Here is a 19,093-nt window from a genome sequence, read left to right as displayed (position 1 = left end):
CTGGAACGCTCTCGCTAGAACTCAGGGACATGTGATGAAGCTGAATTTTGGAAGAGTCAGAGAAAAGAAAGCACTTCTTCCCGTAGCACATAGTTAAACGGTGCCAGCATTAGCTCCCACAAGAGGCAGTGGTAGCCACCAACTGAGATGGCTTTAAAAGAGGATAAGACATATTCATGGAGGAAAAGGTTATCAGTGACTCCTAACCCTGATGGCTGTGTTCAGCCTCCCCAGGTCAGAGGCAGAAGGTTTCTCATTACCAGTTGCTGGAAACCACCGGAGGAAATAGTGTTCTTATGAGAAGCTCCTGCTTGTGCGTTTCCCATAGGCATCAGGTTGGCCACTGTGAGAATGATGGGTGAGGTGAGCTTGATTAGATGGGCCATTGGCCTAGTCCTGCAGGCTCTTCTTACCTTCTTACCGCATCTATGTGGTTGGTGCTTCGTATCATGATCCTTTTGTGTGCAACGGCTCGTTGTGCACATTGACTACTGCAGTAGTGAACTTCTTGCTACCTCCAAGCCACTGCCAGGAGTGTTTTGTGGTGCTGCATGACGAGAAGGCACCTCAGAGTGCTGAATGCAGCCAGTTCCCTCAGGCAGCCTGAGCTGTACTGATTTCTGTAGAACAGGGGTCGGGTTTTTTCACCAGTCTGAGGGCCACATTCCTTCTTGGGAAGCCACCTGGGGGCTGCATACCAGTGATGGACAGGCCAGAGACAAAAACTGGGTGGTGAAATTGATCTTTCTTACCTTTGAATGGCAAGCAACATTTCAGCTATGGAAAGGTCAAAGACTTCTGCAGGCATCCACACCATACACTCGTCTTTCCATCTTCCACCCAGGCAAGAAGATCCAGGAGGCTTTGGTGTAGTTTGGGGAAAGGGAACATGGACTGGAACAGGGTGTGACAAGGAGATTTAGCTCTTGGGCCTGAGGTTCCCTACTGCTGCTGTAGAATTTACAGGGACCTGCTAACTTCCTCTAGGACTCCTGGGAACTGTGGCTTGTTAAGGATGCTGAGAGTTGTTAGGAGACCCCTATTTCCCTCAGAGAATTACAAAGTGGTACAGTGGAACCTCGGTTGTCAAACACTTTGGATGTTGAATGTTTTGGCTTTTGAACGCCAACAACCTGGAAGTGAACGCTTCCGTTTTTGAATGCACCTCGGACGTTGAATGGCTTCTGAGGCACATTTCTCCATTTCTTCAATGGATTTTACTGACTGGCAATTGCGCCTCGGTTGTCAAACGTTTTGTTTTTTTTAAATATAATTTTTATTCAGTTTACAAATAAGACAAATTAATACAATTCAAACAATTTATAAAACCATTCTCTCATTTTTTGACTTCCCTCAACTTGGCTGGTACTCCTTCCCTTCTCAATTTCCCACACATTTCTTAGTTCTTATCTACTTCTTAAATTAAATTTGCTTTCAGTCCATAATTTTAACTTTCTTTTTTACAAAGCTTCGCTAAATGTTACAAGCGTTATTTGTTTTTCACTTAAATTATGCATATATTCTGAGAATTTTTCCCATTCTTCAATAAATCTCTGATCTCGTCGATTCCTGATTCTTCCTGTCATTCTATCCAATTCTGCAAAGTCCATCATTTTCATTCTCCATTCTTCCAGTGTTGGCAGTTCTTCTGGTTGTCAAACGTTTTGGAAGTTGAACGGCCTTCCAGAGTTGATTACGTTCAACAACCGAGGTTCCACTGTATAACAATTAATCCTTTTTCACAGGGAACTCTGGGAATTGTACCTCTCTGAGGAGAATAAGTGTCTCCTAACAATTCTCAGCACCCTAAACAAACCACAGCTCCCAGGATTCTTTGAGAGAGGACATCACTGTTTAAAGTGATATGATACTTCTTTAAATGGATGGTTAGAATGTGGCCTTTGTCTGAATTATGTCCCCATGCAACCATGGTGCCAGTTGGCTTTGTAACCAGGATCTGCGTAATGCGCACATCCGAGAAAAGAAAGACCACATGAACCTCTAGCGAACCCCTTGGCCTTGTTTACTGACAGTGACGGATAGTGTGTGCACCCAGCCCATTCACAATAACATTCTGGGACTGTTCCTGCTTCCTTAAAAGAGTTGATCTATTTTGCCTGTGGAGGAATCCTGTGCCTTTAACCAAATTTGGACTGCTGCTCCGTAATGTAATGTAACGTAACATGGCAATGTACAGAAGAAGGCAACAGGTGGCAGTTAACCCTGTAGCCTTGGCAACCGTGACAATAATTAGCAGGGGGTGGAAGAGTGAATAATGTGCTGGCTGGGGGGAAAGGAAAGAAGAGGCAACAGAGCTAGAACCCAAGGAAGAATATGTTGGTTTCATATATGAGACTGAGACTTCCTATGTGACATTGTCACCATGCCCTGAGAGAAATTCATCAGGTGCAGTGCTTAAGCTCTGCAGCTGTCCATTCTGTCTTTACTGGGGCCCTTGTCCCAGTACCATATTGGATATGGTACTGCTGCTCATCAATATTATAAAAAGGGGTTTTTGTAGTAGAGGGAGGGAACCTAAGCTATGAATTCTAGGGGTAATGGAACTTTTTGTAACTTCAATAGAACTTTGGATGGAACCAGCTGATGAAGCCTTCCATCTTTTGGAGGATAGTATAGTTAGACCAGACATGGCAGAAATTTAGAGGTGGTCAAAAGCAAATGGGCAGCCATGACCTTCTAGGCTGTATACTTGGAAAGGGGGGAAGATCTTCCATTGGATTGCCTAGGTGATAGACAAAGTAGTATACAATCCAAAAAAAGACAGATTCTCAGATTGAGTTTTGCCCTTTAAAAATGACTGTATTTTCAAAAATGATAGTCAAAGCATCTTGTTCACGTCACTTCATCGGCAGTTTACTATGGCTTGTAATAAAGCCAAAAAAGCAATCTCCAGTTAGAATGGAGTGTTGTCTATATCTTTCCGCCACCCAGGCTAGATAACTGCACCTTGATGTTGAATGACATGTGCGTACTTCTCTGCGGCTAAATCCCACTGACATCACTAAGTATGCATAGGAATGGGGTACATCCCATTCCAGGCTGGAGCCTGCAGAATTGTACTATCCAAGGACAGCAGAAGGTCACAGATGGTCAGGACCATAGACAGCTCACTGTGGAGCTGCTTATGGTTACAAGTCAGGCTAGATACAAACCACAAGAAGCTAAGAACTTACTACTCCAGCAGCTGTTCAAAGTGGACCAGTTCCGAGGGAGCCTTGGGCAAGGGGGCCTCCATCCCCGTCAGTTCCCACCTTGCCCCTGTCCAAGATGAGCTGCATCAGAGCCCAGAAGCATACTGGCGAAATGGTGGCAGCTTCAAATGCAGCTACTTTGCCCAGTGCTTCTCTTCAAAGTGCTGGCCACCCAAAAACATATTTTAAAATTTTAAAGGGATGTTGGCAACTGGCACCAGCCACCATCAGGCCCAATGCTGAGACAAATGCTGGGATGCACTGTGGCCCTGGCCATGGGAGTGCATGCCAGCTTTATTAGTGATAATCTGCTTTGTTTGTATCAAAGTGTTTTTGGTGTTCCTCAGCGTTGCTCCAAAATGGATCCATTAATTAGTCAGCCTGTATGTCTGTTGAGCCCAGTACCCTCTTGCTTGAACAGGATCCCCCTTTCACCTGCTTCTACGATACCTTTTAACTGGGGAGACTAGTGGTTGCAACCCTCCCCAGTCAAAGCTTGTGCTCTCGTACTGAGCGACAATCCCTCCCTTAAAAAGAAACCCCCTTATACTATTGTTATACTAGGAACTATGGTTTCTCCAAATCCCTGGTATGGGCCGTTTGAAAGAGGATCAAACAAATTCATGAAGATCATAGATCTAGAGTGGCTGTTAGTCATGGTCACTAAATAGGATTGAAGCCCCGTCGTAGCAGTCCAGGATTGGAAGCAGTGTACTCCTAAATGCCAGGTGCTGGGAGTAAATAACTGGGAATAGCTATTACTATCATTCCCTGCCTACAAACTGCCTAGAGGTGTCTGACTGGCTGGAATGATGGACTCTCTAACCTTGGGCTGATCTAGCAAAGCAGTGCTTATGTTCTAATGATGAAGGTGAACTGGCCCATGGTTTTGCCTAGTCATGTAACTCTGTGTGCACGCACGTGTGTGTGTGTGTACATGCATGTACACAATCTTGTGAGAGAGAGTATGTGTACATGTGTGAGTGAGCTATCTCCCCCCCCCTTTTTTTTTTTAACTGGATGGTTTTAATGAGAACACAACCCTCCTGCAACGAGGTGAGCGGAAGTAGACCGGATGGCGTGCCTTTGTATTGAAGAGAGTAATATTTTCATTTACTAGTGTCTGTGTTTCTTGCTTCCTCCTGTCTGTTTTGGGAAGTTGCCAACCACTTTGCTACCTCCTGTCAGTGATGGATTGAGGCTGAAAATGGGTAAACAAAGCTTGCATTTTGCAAGCATAGATAGGCACGTGTTGGGAACTGCCTTAGGCTGAGTTAGACAACTGGGTCCATCAAGTTCAGTACTGCCCACCCTGACTGTGGCAGCAGTTTTCTGGGACATTAAGCAGAGGACATTCCCAGTCCTGCCTGGGGCTACCAAGGATTGAACATGGAACTGTCTGCATGCAAAACATGTGCTTCCTGGCTGGCTGTTTGTGAGACATGCCAACCCCAATTTACCCATATAAGCCTAATTAAAGATGGAGATGGGGAGTGGAGTTTCCCACTACCCAACATTTTATCCCATGCGTGTGGCTTGTTCCTTTTTTTGAGGTGGATCACAGGCTTCTGTTATGAGGTAAACTTGTAAGTGTCATGTATGGAGTGTTAGATCCCATTTTCAGACTTTTATAATAATATGGTGTCTTGATTCGAACCATGTTCCTGTCAGATTCTAACTTGCAGGCTAATATTAAGCACCGTAACAATTTCCAGAGAGAAATGTAGAAATTTTCTATTTTTAGACCCTTCTAGTAATGTTGGTTCATATATTACCAAATGGAATTTTTAAAGTAACCTAACAGTTCTGACAACTCCCTGAGAAGGGTTAGTTGCAAGTGGTTTTATACCAATAATGGCATGTGCTGGAGTCTCTGTGTTTTATAGTATATACACCAAATGTAATATACACCAGAGATTTTCCTTAAGATAATTTGCATGGCACCCTGGCACCACCCCTCTTGAACATCGGTATAATAGCATTTGGTATATCTCAAATAAGTAGAAAAGGTGACCCAGTAATATCAGGTTCTGAGAGGGCAAAAAAGGACTAATCTTCTGCTGAGTGACAAGTATTTATTATCTGCACAAATAAACAGTGTTATCTCAAACTGTAAAAATGGGGAATTTGTGACTCAAGATAGTTACATAGGCTACAAATGCTGGCACCTAGTCCTGCAATTCCTCATTGTAATCTGGGGAAGCACTTTGGGGCTCCTCAGTTCACCTTTTGTGGCCCATATTGGAAAAGAAAGGAAGAGCCGGGGCTTTTTTTCCCCAGCCGGAACTCACCAGAACTCAGTTCTGGCACCTTTCAGGTTGGCGCCATTGCCATTATAAGAGAACAAGGGAGGTGTTCATGGTGAGTTCTTCTGGTACCATAAGTTTCTAGAAAAATGGCACTGGGAAGAGCAAACTATTGATACACATACACTTGTTTGGTTTGTAACTGATAACATTATTTACTGTATAATAGTGGAAGAAAAGGTTTATCGTTCATGGGAAAACATCCTGCCTTTTTAAAAAAAAACAAAAAACCTTCTTTGTTGTTTTGCAGAGAGTTGGATTGAAAGATGTCTCAGTGAAAGTGAAAACAAACGTTATTCCAGTCATACATCTCTGGGGAATGTTTCTAATGATGAAAGTAAGTATATGTCATTTTCAGTAGACTTGTATCTCCAGAAAGGACCCAAAAGGTGTAGTGTCCAATTGCGTCCATACATCTGATTGGGGCCATAGTTAGGATAAAATGACTGGCATTGCTACCTAGAACACAGCATTATTTTATTTAAACAGTTTATAGGCCAGAGTTCTCCGGGAGACTTTAGTCATGTTTTACATCATTAACCTAATGTACTATAATGCCACTTTAAGCAGTCAAAGCTTCCCCCTCCAAAAAAATTGGGAGCTGTAGTTTAATAAGGGTACTGATAATTGTTAGGAAACTCTTGTTCCCTCCTCAGAACTACAGTGCCCAGAGTTCTCTGTGAAGAGGGATTGATTGTTAAACCACTCTGGCAATTGTTGTCCTGAGACGGGAACAGGGGTCTCCTAACAGTTCTTTGCACTCTTAACAAACAACAGCTTCCAGAATGCTTTGGGGGGAAACCCATGATTGTTTATAGTGGTATCATAGTGCCTTTCAGTGTAAAGTGTGAATGTGGCCAACGATATATGCAACGTGATGTGTGTGTCTTTTGTCCTTTAGCTTAGTATTGTAACTGTTTTCTTTCCTGATACCACCGTTCAGTACTTATTTGCTCCTAAGTAATTCCAACTGAATTCTGTGATGCTTACTCCCAAGTCACTGTACATGGCGTTCTAGCTTTAGTGGTGTGTGCATGAAGCTGAGATGAGGCAATATATTAAGAGAAAATGGACAAACTGTAATTTATTTATTTTAAAAAGGGCAGGGTCTTGAATCTGCTTCTTGCAACTATCTCGAGAGCCAGTTCACATCTGCATGTGCAACAGTTGATGACTCACTGCAGAATGTGAACACTTCAATAAGAAGGATGGACTTTAAGGCAATTGGAAAGTAGATACGGGCATTTTGTCTGTGGCACTGTCTCTGCAATGGCTCTTATTCACCATCTGTGATGGCTCATAGAAGACACATGTTTCTTACAGTCATTACAGGTGGGGGCAGGTGAGACTTCCAGAATGGTCTCGGTAAAGTCTCTCTTAATGCAATCCTATGCATATCTACTCAGAAGTAGACTGATTCCAGGGTGGCTTAGTCCCTGGTATATGGCTGTGTTTACATTTCCTAAGAGGATAAGGTTATCAGTGACTACTAGCTACGATGACTATGTACTAGGAGGCATTATGCTACTTGCTGGGAATCATGGTGGAAAGAATGCTGTTGCACTCAAGCCTTCCTTCCCATAGGCATCTGATCAGTGAGAATAGGATGTTGAACTAGATGGGCCTTTGGCCTGATCCAGCAGAGCTCTTCTTGTGTTCTTCTGAAAGGATATGACAACTGAGGATTTTTAGGGGTTTTTTGAGGGGAGTGGAGTGACAATACTGCATCAAGCTTTGCTAATTCATAGAACTCACTGCCTCAAGATGTGGTGGAGGCCACTGACTTAGATGGCTTTGAAAGTGGAGGATAGTTAATGGAGAATAAGGCTCTCAGTTGCTACTAGCCATTATTATTATTATTATTATTATTATTATTATTATTATTATTATTTATTAGTCCATGCCCTCCATGCCCACAAACAGTGTACAAATGAATAGTAGCTGGGGAGCAACAATGGAAAGAGGGCAATGGTCTCCCCATCCTGCTTGTGTTTTAATACTTCTAGGTTTAATACAGTGTTAAGTACTTAATCGAGTTAAGTACTTAATTCGTTCCGGAGGTCCGATCTTAACCTGAAACTGTTCTTAACCTGAAGCAGCACTTTAGCTAATGGGGCCTGCCGCTGCCACGCAATTTCTGTTCTCATCCTGAGGTAAAGTTCTTAAGCTGAGGTACTACTTCTGGGTTAGCGGAGTCTGTAACCTAAAGCATATGTAACCCGAGGTACCACTGTACTAGGTTTGTAGGTTTAGTACTTCTAGCTGTTACGTGGCCACTGGGTGCAGCCTGCTGGCCAGCTTGGATGATGTCAAGACCTCTGTGAGGTAGTTTGATACACTCTACCTCACGTTTGTTAAGCTGATGTCAACCACTGTCCTTTGTGATATCATTGGCTCAGCAGTCTTAGCTCACTGAGCCCGATTTTAAGGTGCCGGCCTCTGTGAAGATTTTCAACCGGGTAATTCCAGTTTGATACATGTTAATGACAAAGCCCCAGTCAAGTGAAACAGCCTTTTACTCCTCGATGGCTGTAAATGGAAAAGGAAAGATAGCCATGAGGGAAGGGGATCAGATGCACCAATCAGAACCAGGTAACACCACTGTTCTGCCTCTGTAGCTCCTTCTCTCTTGCCACAGTACTTCTGTGAGGAAGGAAGGGGCCAATGTTTGTTCGTCAAACCCATCGTTAGGCTTCATAGGCCTCAGGAGGAGGCGGACCGTTGCATCACAACCACCCCCTCAGCATCTGACCCACACACTCTTTGGGTGGACTCACCTCACCCATATATTAAATGGGAGAGGAATGGAACCCTCATATTGCCTGTGAACAAAATAAAATACTATCTGAAGAGTAAAAAAATAACAGAGAATAACCTGATATTTTCTCAGTGGTCCCATAGCCTTCTGACAAGGGGCTGAATCCATCGCAATGTCTGCCTAATACCAAATCAGACTGATTGCCCAGTTCACCCATTATTGTCTACTCTGACTGGTAGCTCCATCGGGATTTTTCTGGGGATCCCTATCTTTGAAATAAATTCTATTGTGCCTGTTACACCTTTACAAGCTCAGTTCTCAGAGAGAAGGTGATGGTATCTTTCACTTACAACTGTTGTTACCATCATATTAATTGATTAATTTCTAAATATAGGCCATCTATCTCTCTACATTGTTCATTTCAAAGAACAGGTATGACAAAGCCCCTAGCTGAAGTGACTTACATTCCAAAATAAGGGGAAACAATGGAGGAAGGGGGAAGCAGGAGATGAGTATATGATTATCTTGAATACTTGTACTTTGGTTCAGTTACAATAAGGTGTAGGGAGTGACACTAAGCTCCAGGTCAGCCTTTGCTGGTACCCTCCAGATGTTTTAGACTGCAATTCCTTTGGTTAGCAAAGTCACACAAATAACACAAATGGAATCCATATAGAAAAGTCTTGAAAACACTAGAATCTCCTAAAACGATATAATTTTAGGAGAAGCAAACAGAGATGTTTTGTCTTTCTTACTTTGGGCCTTGTACATTTCAGGATGACATTCAACCAAATGCACAGAGGAGAATCTCTCAGAACTATACAGCCAATCAGGGTACATGCTGCCTCAGTGCATCAAGGCAGAAACACTCAAGGAGGATGGAAAGTAGGGCTGGTGAAGGGAGGTGGCCAGGGAGAGTTCTGAGGGCCAGATAAGAGAGCCCCAGGGAGGCTCTGCGGCCCTGTGTTAAACAAACTACATGCCGATTCACACTGACTCCCGCTATACTATGTAACTTTCAGAGTTTATCCTGGAAAGCATGAGATTTTATGTACAGTGGTTAATCCTGCATCCCCCTTGTTGGTGCTTTAGTGGTTTGACTGAAAGTCTCTTCTCTCGTATTGTTTTCTCGCAACAGATGAGGAGAAAGAGAATAACAGAGCATCCAAACCACATTCCACTCCAGCTACTCTGCAATGGTAAGATTTTTATTATTGTTTTTAAAGGATAAGATGTGAGCCTTTTGTATTTCCAGGCTACCTACATCGGGACTCCGAAAAGCAAGTGCAACTGAAAGGACGATAAGAAAAGAAAGGATAAATGAAGATGAATGTAATTGAAATCTTAGAGGAGGTATGGGGAACCTCTGGTCCTCCAAATGTTGCTGAACTAGAACTCCCATCATTCTGGGAGTTGTAGTTCAACAACACCTGGAAGGCTAAAGAGTCCCCACACCTGGCTTATGGTAAACACTAGTCCGAAAGCCAGACAAGAACTTTCTCTCTCTCTCTCTCCATCAAGAACAGAACAGGAAATTCCTTACTCCACCCAGATACAACTAATGCCATCTAAACCCCATAAAAGCACTATCCACACCATGTTCAGGGCAGCCTTCCCCAACCTGGTGCCTCCAGATGTTTCAATTTTCAGCATCCACCAGCCCCAGCCAGTATAGCCATATTGGTTTGGGCTGTTGGTGGGAATTATAGTCCAAAACATCTGGCGATCGAGGAAGACTGGTCTGTGGTGAACACAACTCCTGCCTCTCTCTAATAACCAGCAAAACCGACATAAGCCAGGAAACTCCTCATTTCTGAAGGCCGGGGCACCCAGAAAAGGCCCTCCAAAAAGAATTTAATAAGTGAGTAGGGTTATATGGGCAAAAGTAGTCCTCTGAGACCCCACCCTCAAGCTGCACTAGCAGACTGCTAGCAGTTTCTACACATTCAAACATCACTTGTCTTTTTTTCCCTTTTTCTTTTTTTGTTAAATTTGATTTCCCCCACTGACTAGTGCTTCCAGTTATCCGACACCCATACAGGAAAAACAGGCCTTCTGCGTCAGTCTCTCCCGTAATTTGATGGAGTCTGGAGATAGCTTGTTAGCCAGGACATCACCCCTAATTAGATCATAGAGCTCTGCTCCCAAAAGAAAACAAGCAAATACTGGCAGCATTTTGTTAGCATCCACAGTCTTGGAGGTTATTGGCCAGTCCCTAAACCCCTGGGATCCTTGGCTCTGTCAAAATGCGCCCATTGTTTACTATTGCATCCCAGATGTCTGAGAGGGGCAAAGCCTATATTATATAGTCCAGTCGACTCTCCTCACCAATGCAACTGCCTCTTGCTATTTCCTCTTTCCTGCGGTCCCTGTTCTGGCTTGTTGCCACCAAACTCTACAACCTTCATATAGGACCCATGCTGGTATAGTTTGTTCCTAGTTGCTCCATCCTCAATCCTGACAAGCCTGTTGTGTCGGGTTGATCACAAGTAGGGTTCTTGGGTCTGGCCCAGAACCTCTAGGCCACCTTTGGGTTTTTGAGCCAGGTACAAAATATCTGGGCTGTAGGACCTGCTATGGAGGAAGGAGGGAGGGAAGAAAGGAAGGAAAGAAGGTGAAAGAGTACTACTACATACCACACTAACTCCTTTTCCCTTCCTAATTTGCCACCATAGCTCCATGAATTCCCTTTTATTCTTCCAGGCAAATTGAATGCCACAATCTGCCTGGGAGCAGAGGATGTGTGGAGCAGTGGAGGCAGAAGTTGCAAAGGGAAGAGGAAAGGCAGAGTAGTGTCGTGGTGGTGGCAGCAGCAGCAGCAGTGTGGCTGCTGCATTTGGGACCAGCTGACATATGTGAGCAGCAGCTTGGGTGCTCTGCCTGCTACATATTTCAGTATTCTGGCCTGTCCTGCTGTGCCACATTTCAGGTTATTTGGCCAATGCAGATGGGGCCCAGCTAACTAGGTCAGTGGAAGTGGGAGCAGAGGACTGTGGGTGGTGATGGTGGAGGTGTTAAGGAGAAGGGAAGGGAAAGGAATTGAGATTGTACATGTTTGCAGCCCTGTATAGGAAAGTTTAATGCCTTATTATGTTTTTCTACGTGCTGGAAGCCGCCCAGAGTAGCTGGGACAACCCAGTCAGATGGGCCAGCTGTAAGGAGTAAAATTATGCCTTGGCTTTGAATTGTCTTCATGGGTTGAGTGGATCTGAAGCATATAGTTTGGTTCGCTTCCTTGAGTGATGTTCTGGGCATGGTATTTTGAACTGGCTGCCATGGATTAACTGGATCTGGAACTTTGTTCATTTCTTAAAATCTGTTTTGCATGGGTTTTTGTTTTCTGCAAGGATTCATTGGTTGTTCTGCAGCAGGACTTGCTTGTCTGAGTCACCCATTTTTATATTTGGCTTTATGATGTTTGACACCATTGGAATCCAGGATGTATTAAACTGATCTGGATTGGCCTGAATACAATAAATGTATATTGTGATGACAAAAGAAATAGCTGCATACGTTGCACTAACAGAGTGTTTCTCCTGGACACAAAGACCATTTGTGATTAAATTATGCAACTCCTGTGAACACTTAAAATGATTGTGCAATATTTCTGCATCTTGATGTATTCTTATATTCTCCTAAAGCCAGTGGCTTTTTTCTTTAGTAAAGATTTCCAAAGAGAAGAGAAGGTGTAATAGAAATGTAAAACCAGTGAAGTAAGCCACATTCTTCACCTTCATAATATGAGATGGCCGCTTGCCTTTTATGGTGGGCGGTGTTGAGGCCAGGCATCCGAGCCCCCAGAGTGATATGGCAGGGGACAGAGATTGACGTCCTCCTTGTGCCGTGCCGGCCACATCACCAGCACTGGGCCCAGAGGTGGTCCTGCCATCCAGTCATCGCTGGTAAGGGGCATGGCCACAGGAAATTTAAACTGTGGCACAGCCGGGGGGGGCCCTCCTCTCTCACCCTTCGCTGGGCAAAGTAAAACCACTGTAAAACCAGTGAAGTAAGCCCCATTCTTCATCTTCATAATACAAGATATGCTGTAATGCTATGAGTAGCCTCAAAATCTTATTGCGAGAGCTCATATTGCTTTATAAGGACATTCCTCTACTACGTATAGAGATAATAGTCAAAGTTCATTATCTTTACACAATACTGTAGGCTAGAGCTGAATTCAACTTATGATGAAGGTTCCCTCCCCCCCTTTTTTAAAGAGGAGGCAAAAAATTGAAAGACATTCTGCAAGGTTGGATTTTTGATCATTAAAAAAAGAGTTCAGGTATAATGGAACATTGTCCAGTGTCAAACTAATGACTCCCTGTGAAAGACAGAGAGGGGAAAAGGAAGAAAAGAGAGGGGAAATTCATCAAATATATGATGAAGAGAAATAATTAACACGGCCTTTCTATCCTGTCTTGGTCAGAGAAACTGACATGCCAATTAGCAGTTATAGCATACAAGCAAAGTCTCTGCGCTTTGAAAAGAGGTTTTGTTGAGGTCCATGAATTTGGGGCAAGATGCAGAGATGATATTCCCATTGAAAGAAAGGAAGCATGGCTGCGGCGCCCTTATTGAGTCTATTCATACCACCAAATATCTTATTGAAATAGTTTGCAGAGACAAATTACCACCATAACTTGAAGATAAGGGAGAAAATTCCTAAAACCAGTAAGCAGGACATAAATTAGTGTCTTCAAGATAGGTTGCTGCTTAGTAGGTTTGTGCTTAAGCAGCTAACTTAGTATTTAAAGAGAGGTGTTTATTTTCAAATCCAGGTCTGTTGAACTAATATTATATTGTTATGAGTATGGGGAGCAGTTAAGGTGCATCCTTGATCCCTTTCTAATTCCTGGAAGAGCCAGGCTAGCTTCCTGTTGAGGTAATGGGCCTTTAAGGAAGCAAAGGGAGTGGCTCTATGCTAGATGGCAAATGGGTGGGCTCCCCACCCTTCAGTTGGCTAGTACAGTGGTGCCTCGCAAGACGAAATTAATTCGTTCTGCGAGTTTTTTCGCCTTGTGAATTTTTCGTCTTGCGAAGCACGGTTTCCCATAGGAAATGCATTGACAGTTTCCCATAGGAATGCATTGACGGTTTTAAGAAAAAGGCGCAAGACGTTTTCGTCTTGCGAAGCAAGCCCATAGGGAAATTCGTCTTGTGAAGCAACTCAAAAAACAAAAAACTATTTCGTCTTGCGAAGCATTCGTCTTGCGAGGTACCACTGTAGTTAGAAAGACAAAGGCCAGAGTTGAAACTTGTGTGTGTTTGTAAGCTAGAAGTTGGAGCAAGAAGCAGACTGAAATCTGTGAGGGGAGGGAAAGATATGCTTGCTTTCTGCTCGCATCCAAGGCTGTGGCTGCGGCTAAAGCAAGACCCTTTATTTAGGGTGCTAATGCTGGGAACCAGCGGACCAGGTCCAGATGTGTCCAGTCCTCCACAGGCCTCATTGAGGGGTCAGCAGGGCTGTGATTCTTTTCCAGGCATCTGACACCGTACATGATATCAGATGTGGGGAAAGTGGGCATGGCTCACCAAAAAAACAGCTTTGTGGGCCACCTTTCAGGGCCAGGCAGAAGACTGCTTTACTATTAGTGATGAACTAAGACCAGTGCCCCACTGACTAGTGCAAGAATACAAGGGGCTGAATCCAGCTCCCCACTTCTTCCTTAAACAGATAATTGGTGCTGTCAGAACAGACAGCACCAGCCTGCTTGAGTTGAAGGTAGGTCAATTCAGTCAAGGCATTCAGAGCTTCCTGCATGCACACCTTGGTGCTGCTTTTAAATGATAAGAGATAAATATATGCATGTATACACATGTTTCGATATTACCATGCAAACTGGAAAAAAAGGGCATTCTTGAGAGGCGACTGCGTTTCTTGTTTTCACTGCAACAGACTCACAGTGCAATCCAGTGCATGCCTACTCAATGCTACCGAGTTCACAGGAAGTTCCCACAGGAAGCTATGTACAGGATAGCAGCCTAAATCTTTTGGCACCTTAAAATTTATTGTGGCATAAGCTTTTGTGCGAAGGTCACTTACAGAGTATGGCAGAACAATATTTTACTGCTTGGTTTGGTCTCTGGTTGCATTCCTTTCACTCAAGATACGGCATATCAGAAAATAGTTATAAAATGCTGAAGGGCATTTTAATGTTTGACTGCCTTTAAATGTGTGAAAATGTTTTATTTCAGCTTTGGATCCTTAATTACTTAGTATTCTAGTGATGTCAGACATTTTGAAGTGTTACAGGAGTCTGACTGCAAGAATTTGTGGCACATTGCAGCATCACCGTTGATTTTCATCTATATTAGTATTATTTATATATTAATAGAATTGATGATGGTGTTGGTGTGCAAAGTATGCTGTTATTTCAGTACAGAATAAATAGAACACATTTGGCTAATTTTTATGAATGAAAAAACAATGTCCTAGCATAGGGGCTGGCCCTTCAGTCTGCAGATTTGGAAGTTGAAATACAGAGCAGCCAACCTATTTGTAGTTTCCCATTGTTCGATCATTGTTTTTAAGGCTGGAGGAGAACTACGAAATCGCAGAAGGTGTCTGCATTCCTCGAAGCGCCCTTTATATGCACTATTTGGACTTCTGCGAGAAAAACGACACACAGCCAGTCAATGCTGCCAGCTTTGGAAAGGTGAGTGTCAACCAAACCTCACTTCAAGTGGGGTTTTGGGAATCTGAAATAATAATAGCTGTGAAATATACAAACTGTCAGGAGAAAAACAGTAGAGGGAGGAGATTCCTTTTGAAGTTTTCGATGGGAGGCAGTGCCGTAATTGGATTATTAGTAGCATCAGTTTTAAGAAACGATTTGTTGAGCGTGAGACTTAAAAGTCAAAAAGTAGCTGAGTGAATTTGACTAGTGTTAATGAATTGTGTCACCAGAAAGAGAGTGCATGTGATGGTCTTCTATTCCAGATACAGTCACCTTGAATGACAGTATTGGCCTCCATCTGCTCTATACACTTAAAGCAGTACCATACCAGTCATGGCTTCCCCCAGAGAATCATGGGAACTGTACTTCGTTAAGGGTGCTGCAAGCTGTGAGGAGACCCCTGTTCCTCTCACAGAGCTACAATTCTTAAGAGTCAACCCCTCTTCCCAGGGAACTTTGGGAACTGTACCTCTGTGAGGGATGACTGTTTTGTATTGTTTCGGAAAGTAAAAAAAAATGCCAAATTTGACTTTAAATGCAAACTGAATTGAATTTCTTCCCCATCCCTGCTCACAAAACACAACACTCATTCCACTTAACGTGTGCATGTCTCACCTGTATTCTACAGTACATTTACACAAAGCATACCATACCTGCTGCCCATACAGGCAGCCCTGCTTAGGGAAGTTTTTAATGACTGATGTTTTAATGTATTTTTAATCTTTTGTTGGAAGCCGCCAGATGGGCGGGGTATAAATATATTATTATTATTATTATTATTATTATTATTATTATTATTATTATTGTTATTGTTATTATTTAGTCACTCATCCCTTTCTATTCCCACACAACCCCCCACCCCCACCCCCATCCACCAGTACAGCCAATCACCAAACAGTATCGGCACCTACTTCTTCCACTCCACAAAATATACTGCAAAAACATCTTCATAGCAATGCCACCGTTGCATGAATCTTTTTTCTTTTTTCTTCCCTGTTCATAATGTGAGAAAACAGCCTATATCTATCGGTGCTGGGCTGTGGCTAGCACAAGTGTAGCTTTAAGAGAGATCCAGGATTAAAAAAAAAAAAAAATCATCTGGAAGGTCACCAAAGGTGCATTTTGGTACACAGATAATTTTTTTGCTAAAGCCCTCTTGATTTGCTGGGGTTGAAACACTGGAAGGTGTAAAGGAACTTGTTGGGTTTTGTTTGTTTCTGGTACTCCCGAAAGCGACTTAAAGTGAGCTGGGATGTTTCATTTTGCTTTAGGTCTGTTGAGGTAATATTCTGCTTTGGGAGTACGTCCTGAATGACAACATGCACCCCTCTCCCCCCCCCCACAAAAAAGCCCAGAAAATGCTTTTTTTCCCACAGCCCCTAGGAACCCCCATCCCCGTCTGCACAAACTGAAAGAGAGAGGGGTGGGATTAATGTGTAATTAAAGAGAATTTGGAAGGCTGAGATGTTGCGGAATGTTAGATCAGTAGCTGGAACAGCATGTGGTGTTCTTTAGGTAGGCTTCATTGAACCCGCACAAAAAAGAGAGGGAGAAAGAGAGGCAGCTTGCCTGTCTGCTCATTTATCAAATAGCTAGCCTGAACTTTCACAGCTCAACAAAAGTGTTTTTCTGTTTGCTGATTTTTTTCTCTCTTTGCTCCAGAAAATAAACCAGAAAGGCTAGTGAAATCCACGCTTCTGTAACATGTGTGGACTATTCTGGATAAGACTAATGAACCAATGCCAGGCTGGCTTCCTGTTATGAGAGAAAAAAAATAATCAATAGTAAAATCAGAGCGAGGGTGGAAATTGTATGTAAATGGTGTTGTGTGATTCCCCCCCCCCCCCCATTTTTGCACAGCAGCTGTGATCCAATTGTACATCACAAAATTTGGGTTGTGGGCACTTTGCCGCCATGATGGCATTTGCAACAAGAAGGGTTAAAAGCCAATGGAGGCAACAGATTATTTTAATCAGTTGCACGGATCTAAAATTTAAAAATGAACATAGTTAGGAAGCATCTATATTTATTTTTGTAATCTTAATTCCCTCTTTGAAACGTGGGATGGATTCTTTTTCATGCTTAACACATCTTGGCAAAATAATACTTCCCACTATTTGATTTTTACCTCTTTACTGCTTGTGGGGCCCTTGCTTCAACTGCAGTCTTGCCATCCATGCTAGAACTTAATAGGGATAGATCTTCCTCCAGGTTGATGTTCTCAGTAAATTGACAAGTATGTCCCATTTAAAATTCTGCTCCATTGTTTTCAGTAAATATGGATGGGTTGTTGAGCACGGGGGAATTTCAAAATGTGGGAAATAGAATCATTGCAGGCAAAATAACACAACACGTATCTCCTCTGTAAGAAGAATCTGCAATCAAGCTAATTTGAATAATAATTACAGGCCATCTACATGATTTGCATATTATGAGAATGACCTGGGATATATCAGAGGAAGTGTATGGGTGTTTTGCCCAAGTTTAAAAGATTGGTACCAGCCCTTGAAAATTTTTGCTATATGTACTTAACATTTTTGCTCAGTAGTATCCATTTATCAAAACTATTGAAAAATTATTAAGTCACGTGAAATATTTAGCCCCCAACTAAATATTCCTCAAATAGGATTCTTTAAGTGCACCTTCCAAAGGTCTCGTGCACTGTAAATAAACTTTTCCTTGTACGTCGCTGTCATGCCTGCTGCAAGATGAAATGAAAATTGACATTAAACGTGTTGGGTTCATTTGCCACGCAGTCGTGTGAAATAATGTGTCAGATATTTTGACGTTTGTAGCTTTAAATGATTCCACCCCCAGTAAAATTAGTTTCAAAAACCAAAATCATACTGGCTTCAGCCTTACAAATCTTTAGCAGTTATTTCATCTGTCACATTTTCAAACCTATTTTTGCAACCACCTGGGACTACAAAAAGCAAATAAACAAAAGGGACACTCAGGATTCTAAGGGTGCTTTTTAGCCAGAAGTGTTACTAAGGGCTGCCCAGCAACCCATAAGATAAAGGGGCACAGTACGAATCTGCCTGCAGATAATAACTGGTTCCTAGGCCAGTGTGGTGTAGTGGTTAAGAGCGGTAGACTCTTAAACTGGTGAACTGGGTTCGATTCCCCGCTCCTCCACATGCAGCTGCTGGGTGACCTTGGGCCATTCACACTTCTCTGAAATCTCTCAGGCTCACTCACCTCACAGAGTGTTTGTTGTGGGGGAGGAAGGGAAAGGAGAATGTTAGCTGCTAAGATAATCCTTTGGGTAGTAATAAAGCGGGATATCAAATCCAAACCCCTCCTAGGTGGAACAGTGACTGCACATGAAGCACCCTCCATACACCCCATGCAAGAAAATTTATATTTGAAGTACTTTCTGTCCAGCCCACCTATGTTGGCACTACGACGACAGGAGAAGCAACTGTCTGGATAGGCTCACCTGAACATGCTTCTGAATTTGCCTTAGATTTGAGATTTTCCTTGCAGCTCATTCACACAATATGCATTCTGGAGGTACACTGCTGGTATCCCATGTATATTTGTAGGGATGCACGAGGAAACTCATAATTGTCTTCCAGGATCAGACCAAAGGTCCATCACTCTGTCTTCCATACAACTAGCCATTGAGGTGCTCCCAAGTAGGCAGGGCTGGCATCAGCAGTTGGCATCCCTGGTTACCTGTTCAGGCCCTCGCTCTAGTGTGAGGCTTTGGAGCCTCCTAGTCCTCTTTCTGCTCCTCCTCCTTGCTATTTCTGCCTGTTTAGCTGCCATTTTTTCAGCAAAGGAACCTGCAGCAACTCTTAATAAATGGTGCATTCCTTGCCCTACCATTGAGGCATGTGCTCTTGCATACACTGCCCCACACTGGAAGCAAGGGACAGGGGCAACTCTACAGCTACCAAAGCTACCAGGTGTTAAAGACCCACCTGCTAACCATGTTGGAGTGGCTAGTTGCTGATGCTGTTGTTTTATCTGTTTTAATGATTGATGCATTGTTTTATTGAACCTTAATTGTTCTTTTAACTTTCTTGGTTATTCGCCCTGGGTTTCTATGGATGAAGCAGGGAGGATATAAATGTATTTACATAAATAAACAAAATCAAAATATTTGTATGCTCTGGTTGCGGGTCTGAGTCA

At 43.0% G+C, this 19,093-nt stretch overlaps 1 protein-coding gene across 5 annotated transcripts in view; it reads left to right on the top strand.

Moving 5' to 3' along the window:
- RFX4 (regulatory factor X4) overlaps positions 1-19,093 on the top strand; it is a 64,210-nt gene that overhangs the window by 18,612 nt on the left and 26,505 nt on the right. For 3 of the 5 annotated variants that reach the window (XM_083400202.1, XM_083400200.1, XM_083400204.1), the window contains exons 2-4: positions 5,769-5,855; positions 9,415-9,475; positions 14,809-14,932. In XM_083400202.1, the coding sequence (XP_083256328.1) occupies positions 5,769-5,855; positions 9,415-9,475; positions 14,809-14,932 (272 nt within the window). Of the gene's footprint in view, positions 1-5,768; positions 5,856-7,905; positions 8,111-9,414; positions 9,476-14,808; positions 14,933-19,093 lie in introns of those variants that run through there. The other 2 variants (XM_083400201.1, XM_083400203.1) reach the window with 2 other exon arrangements.

The sequence above is a fragment of the Podarcis tiliguerta genome, assembly GCF_965153285.1.
Source record: "Podarcis tiliguerta genome assembly, chromosome: 10".
Lineage (NCBI taxonomy): Eukaryota > Metazoa > Chordata > Lepidosauria > Squamata > Lacertidae > Podarcis > Podarcis tiliguerta.
Note: the sequence above shows the minus strand (reverse complement) of the source record. Positions and strands in the feature narration are given on the sequence as shown.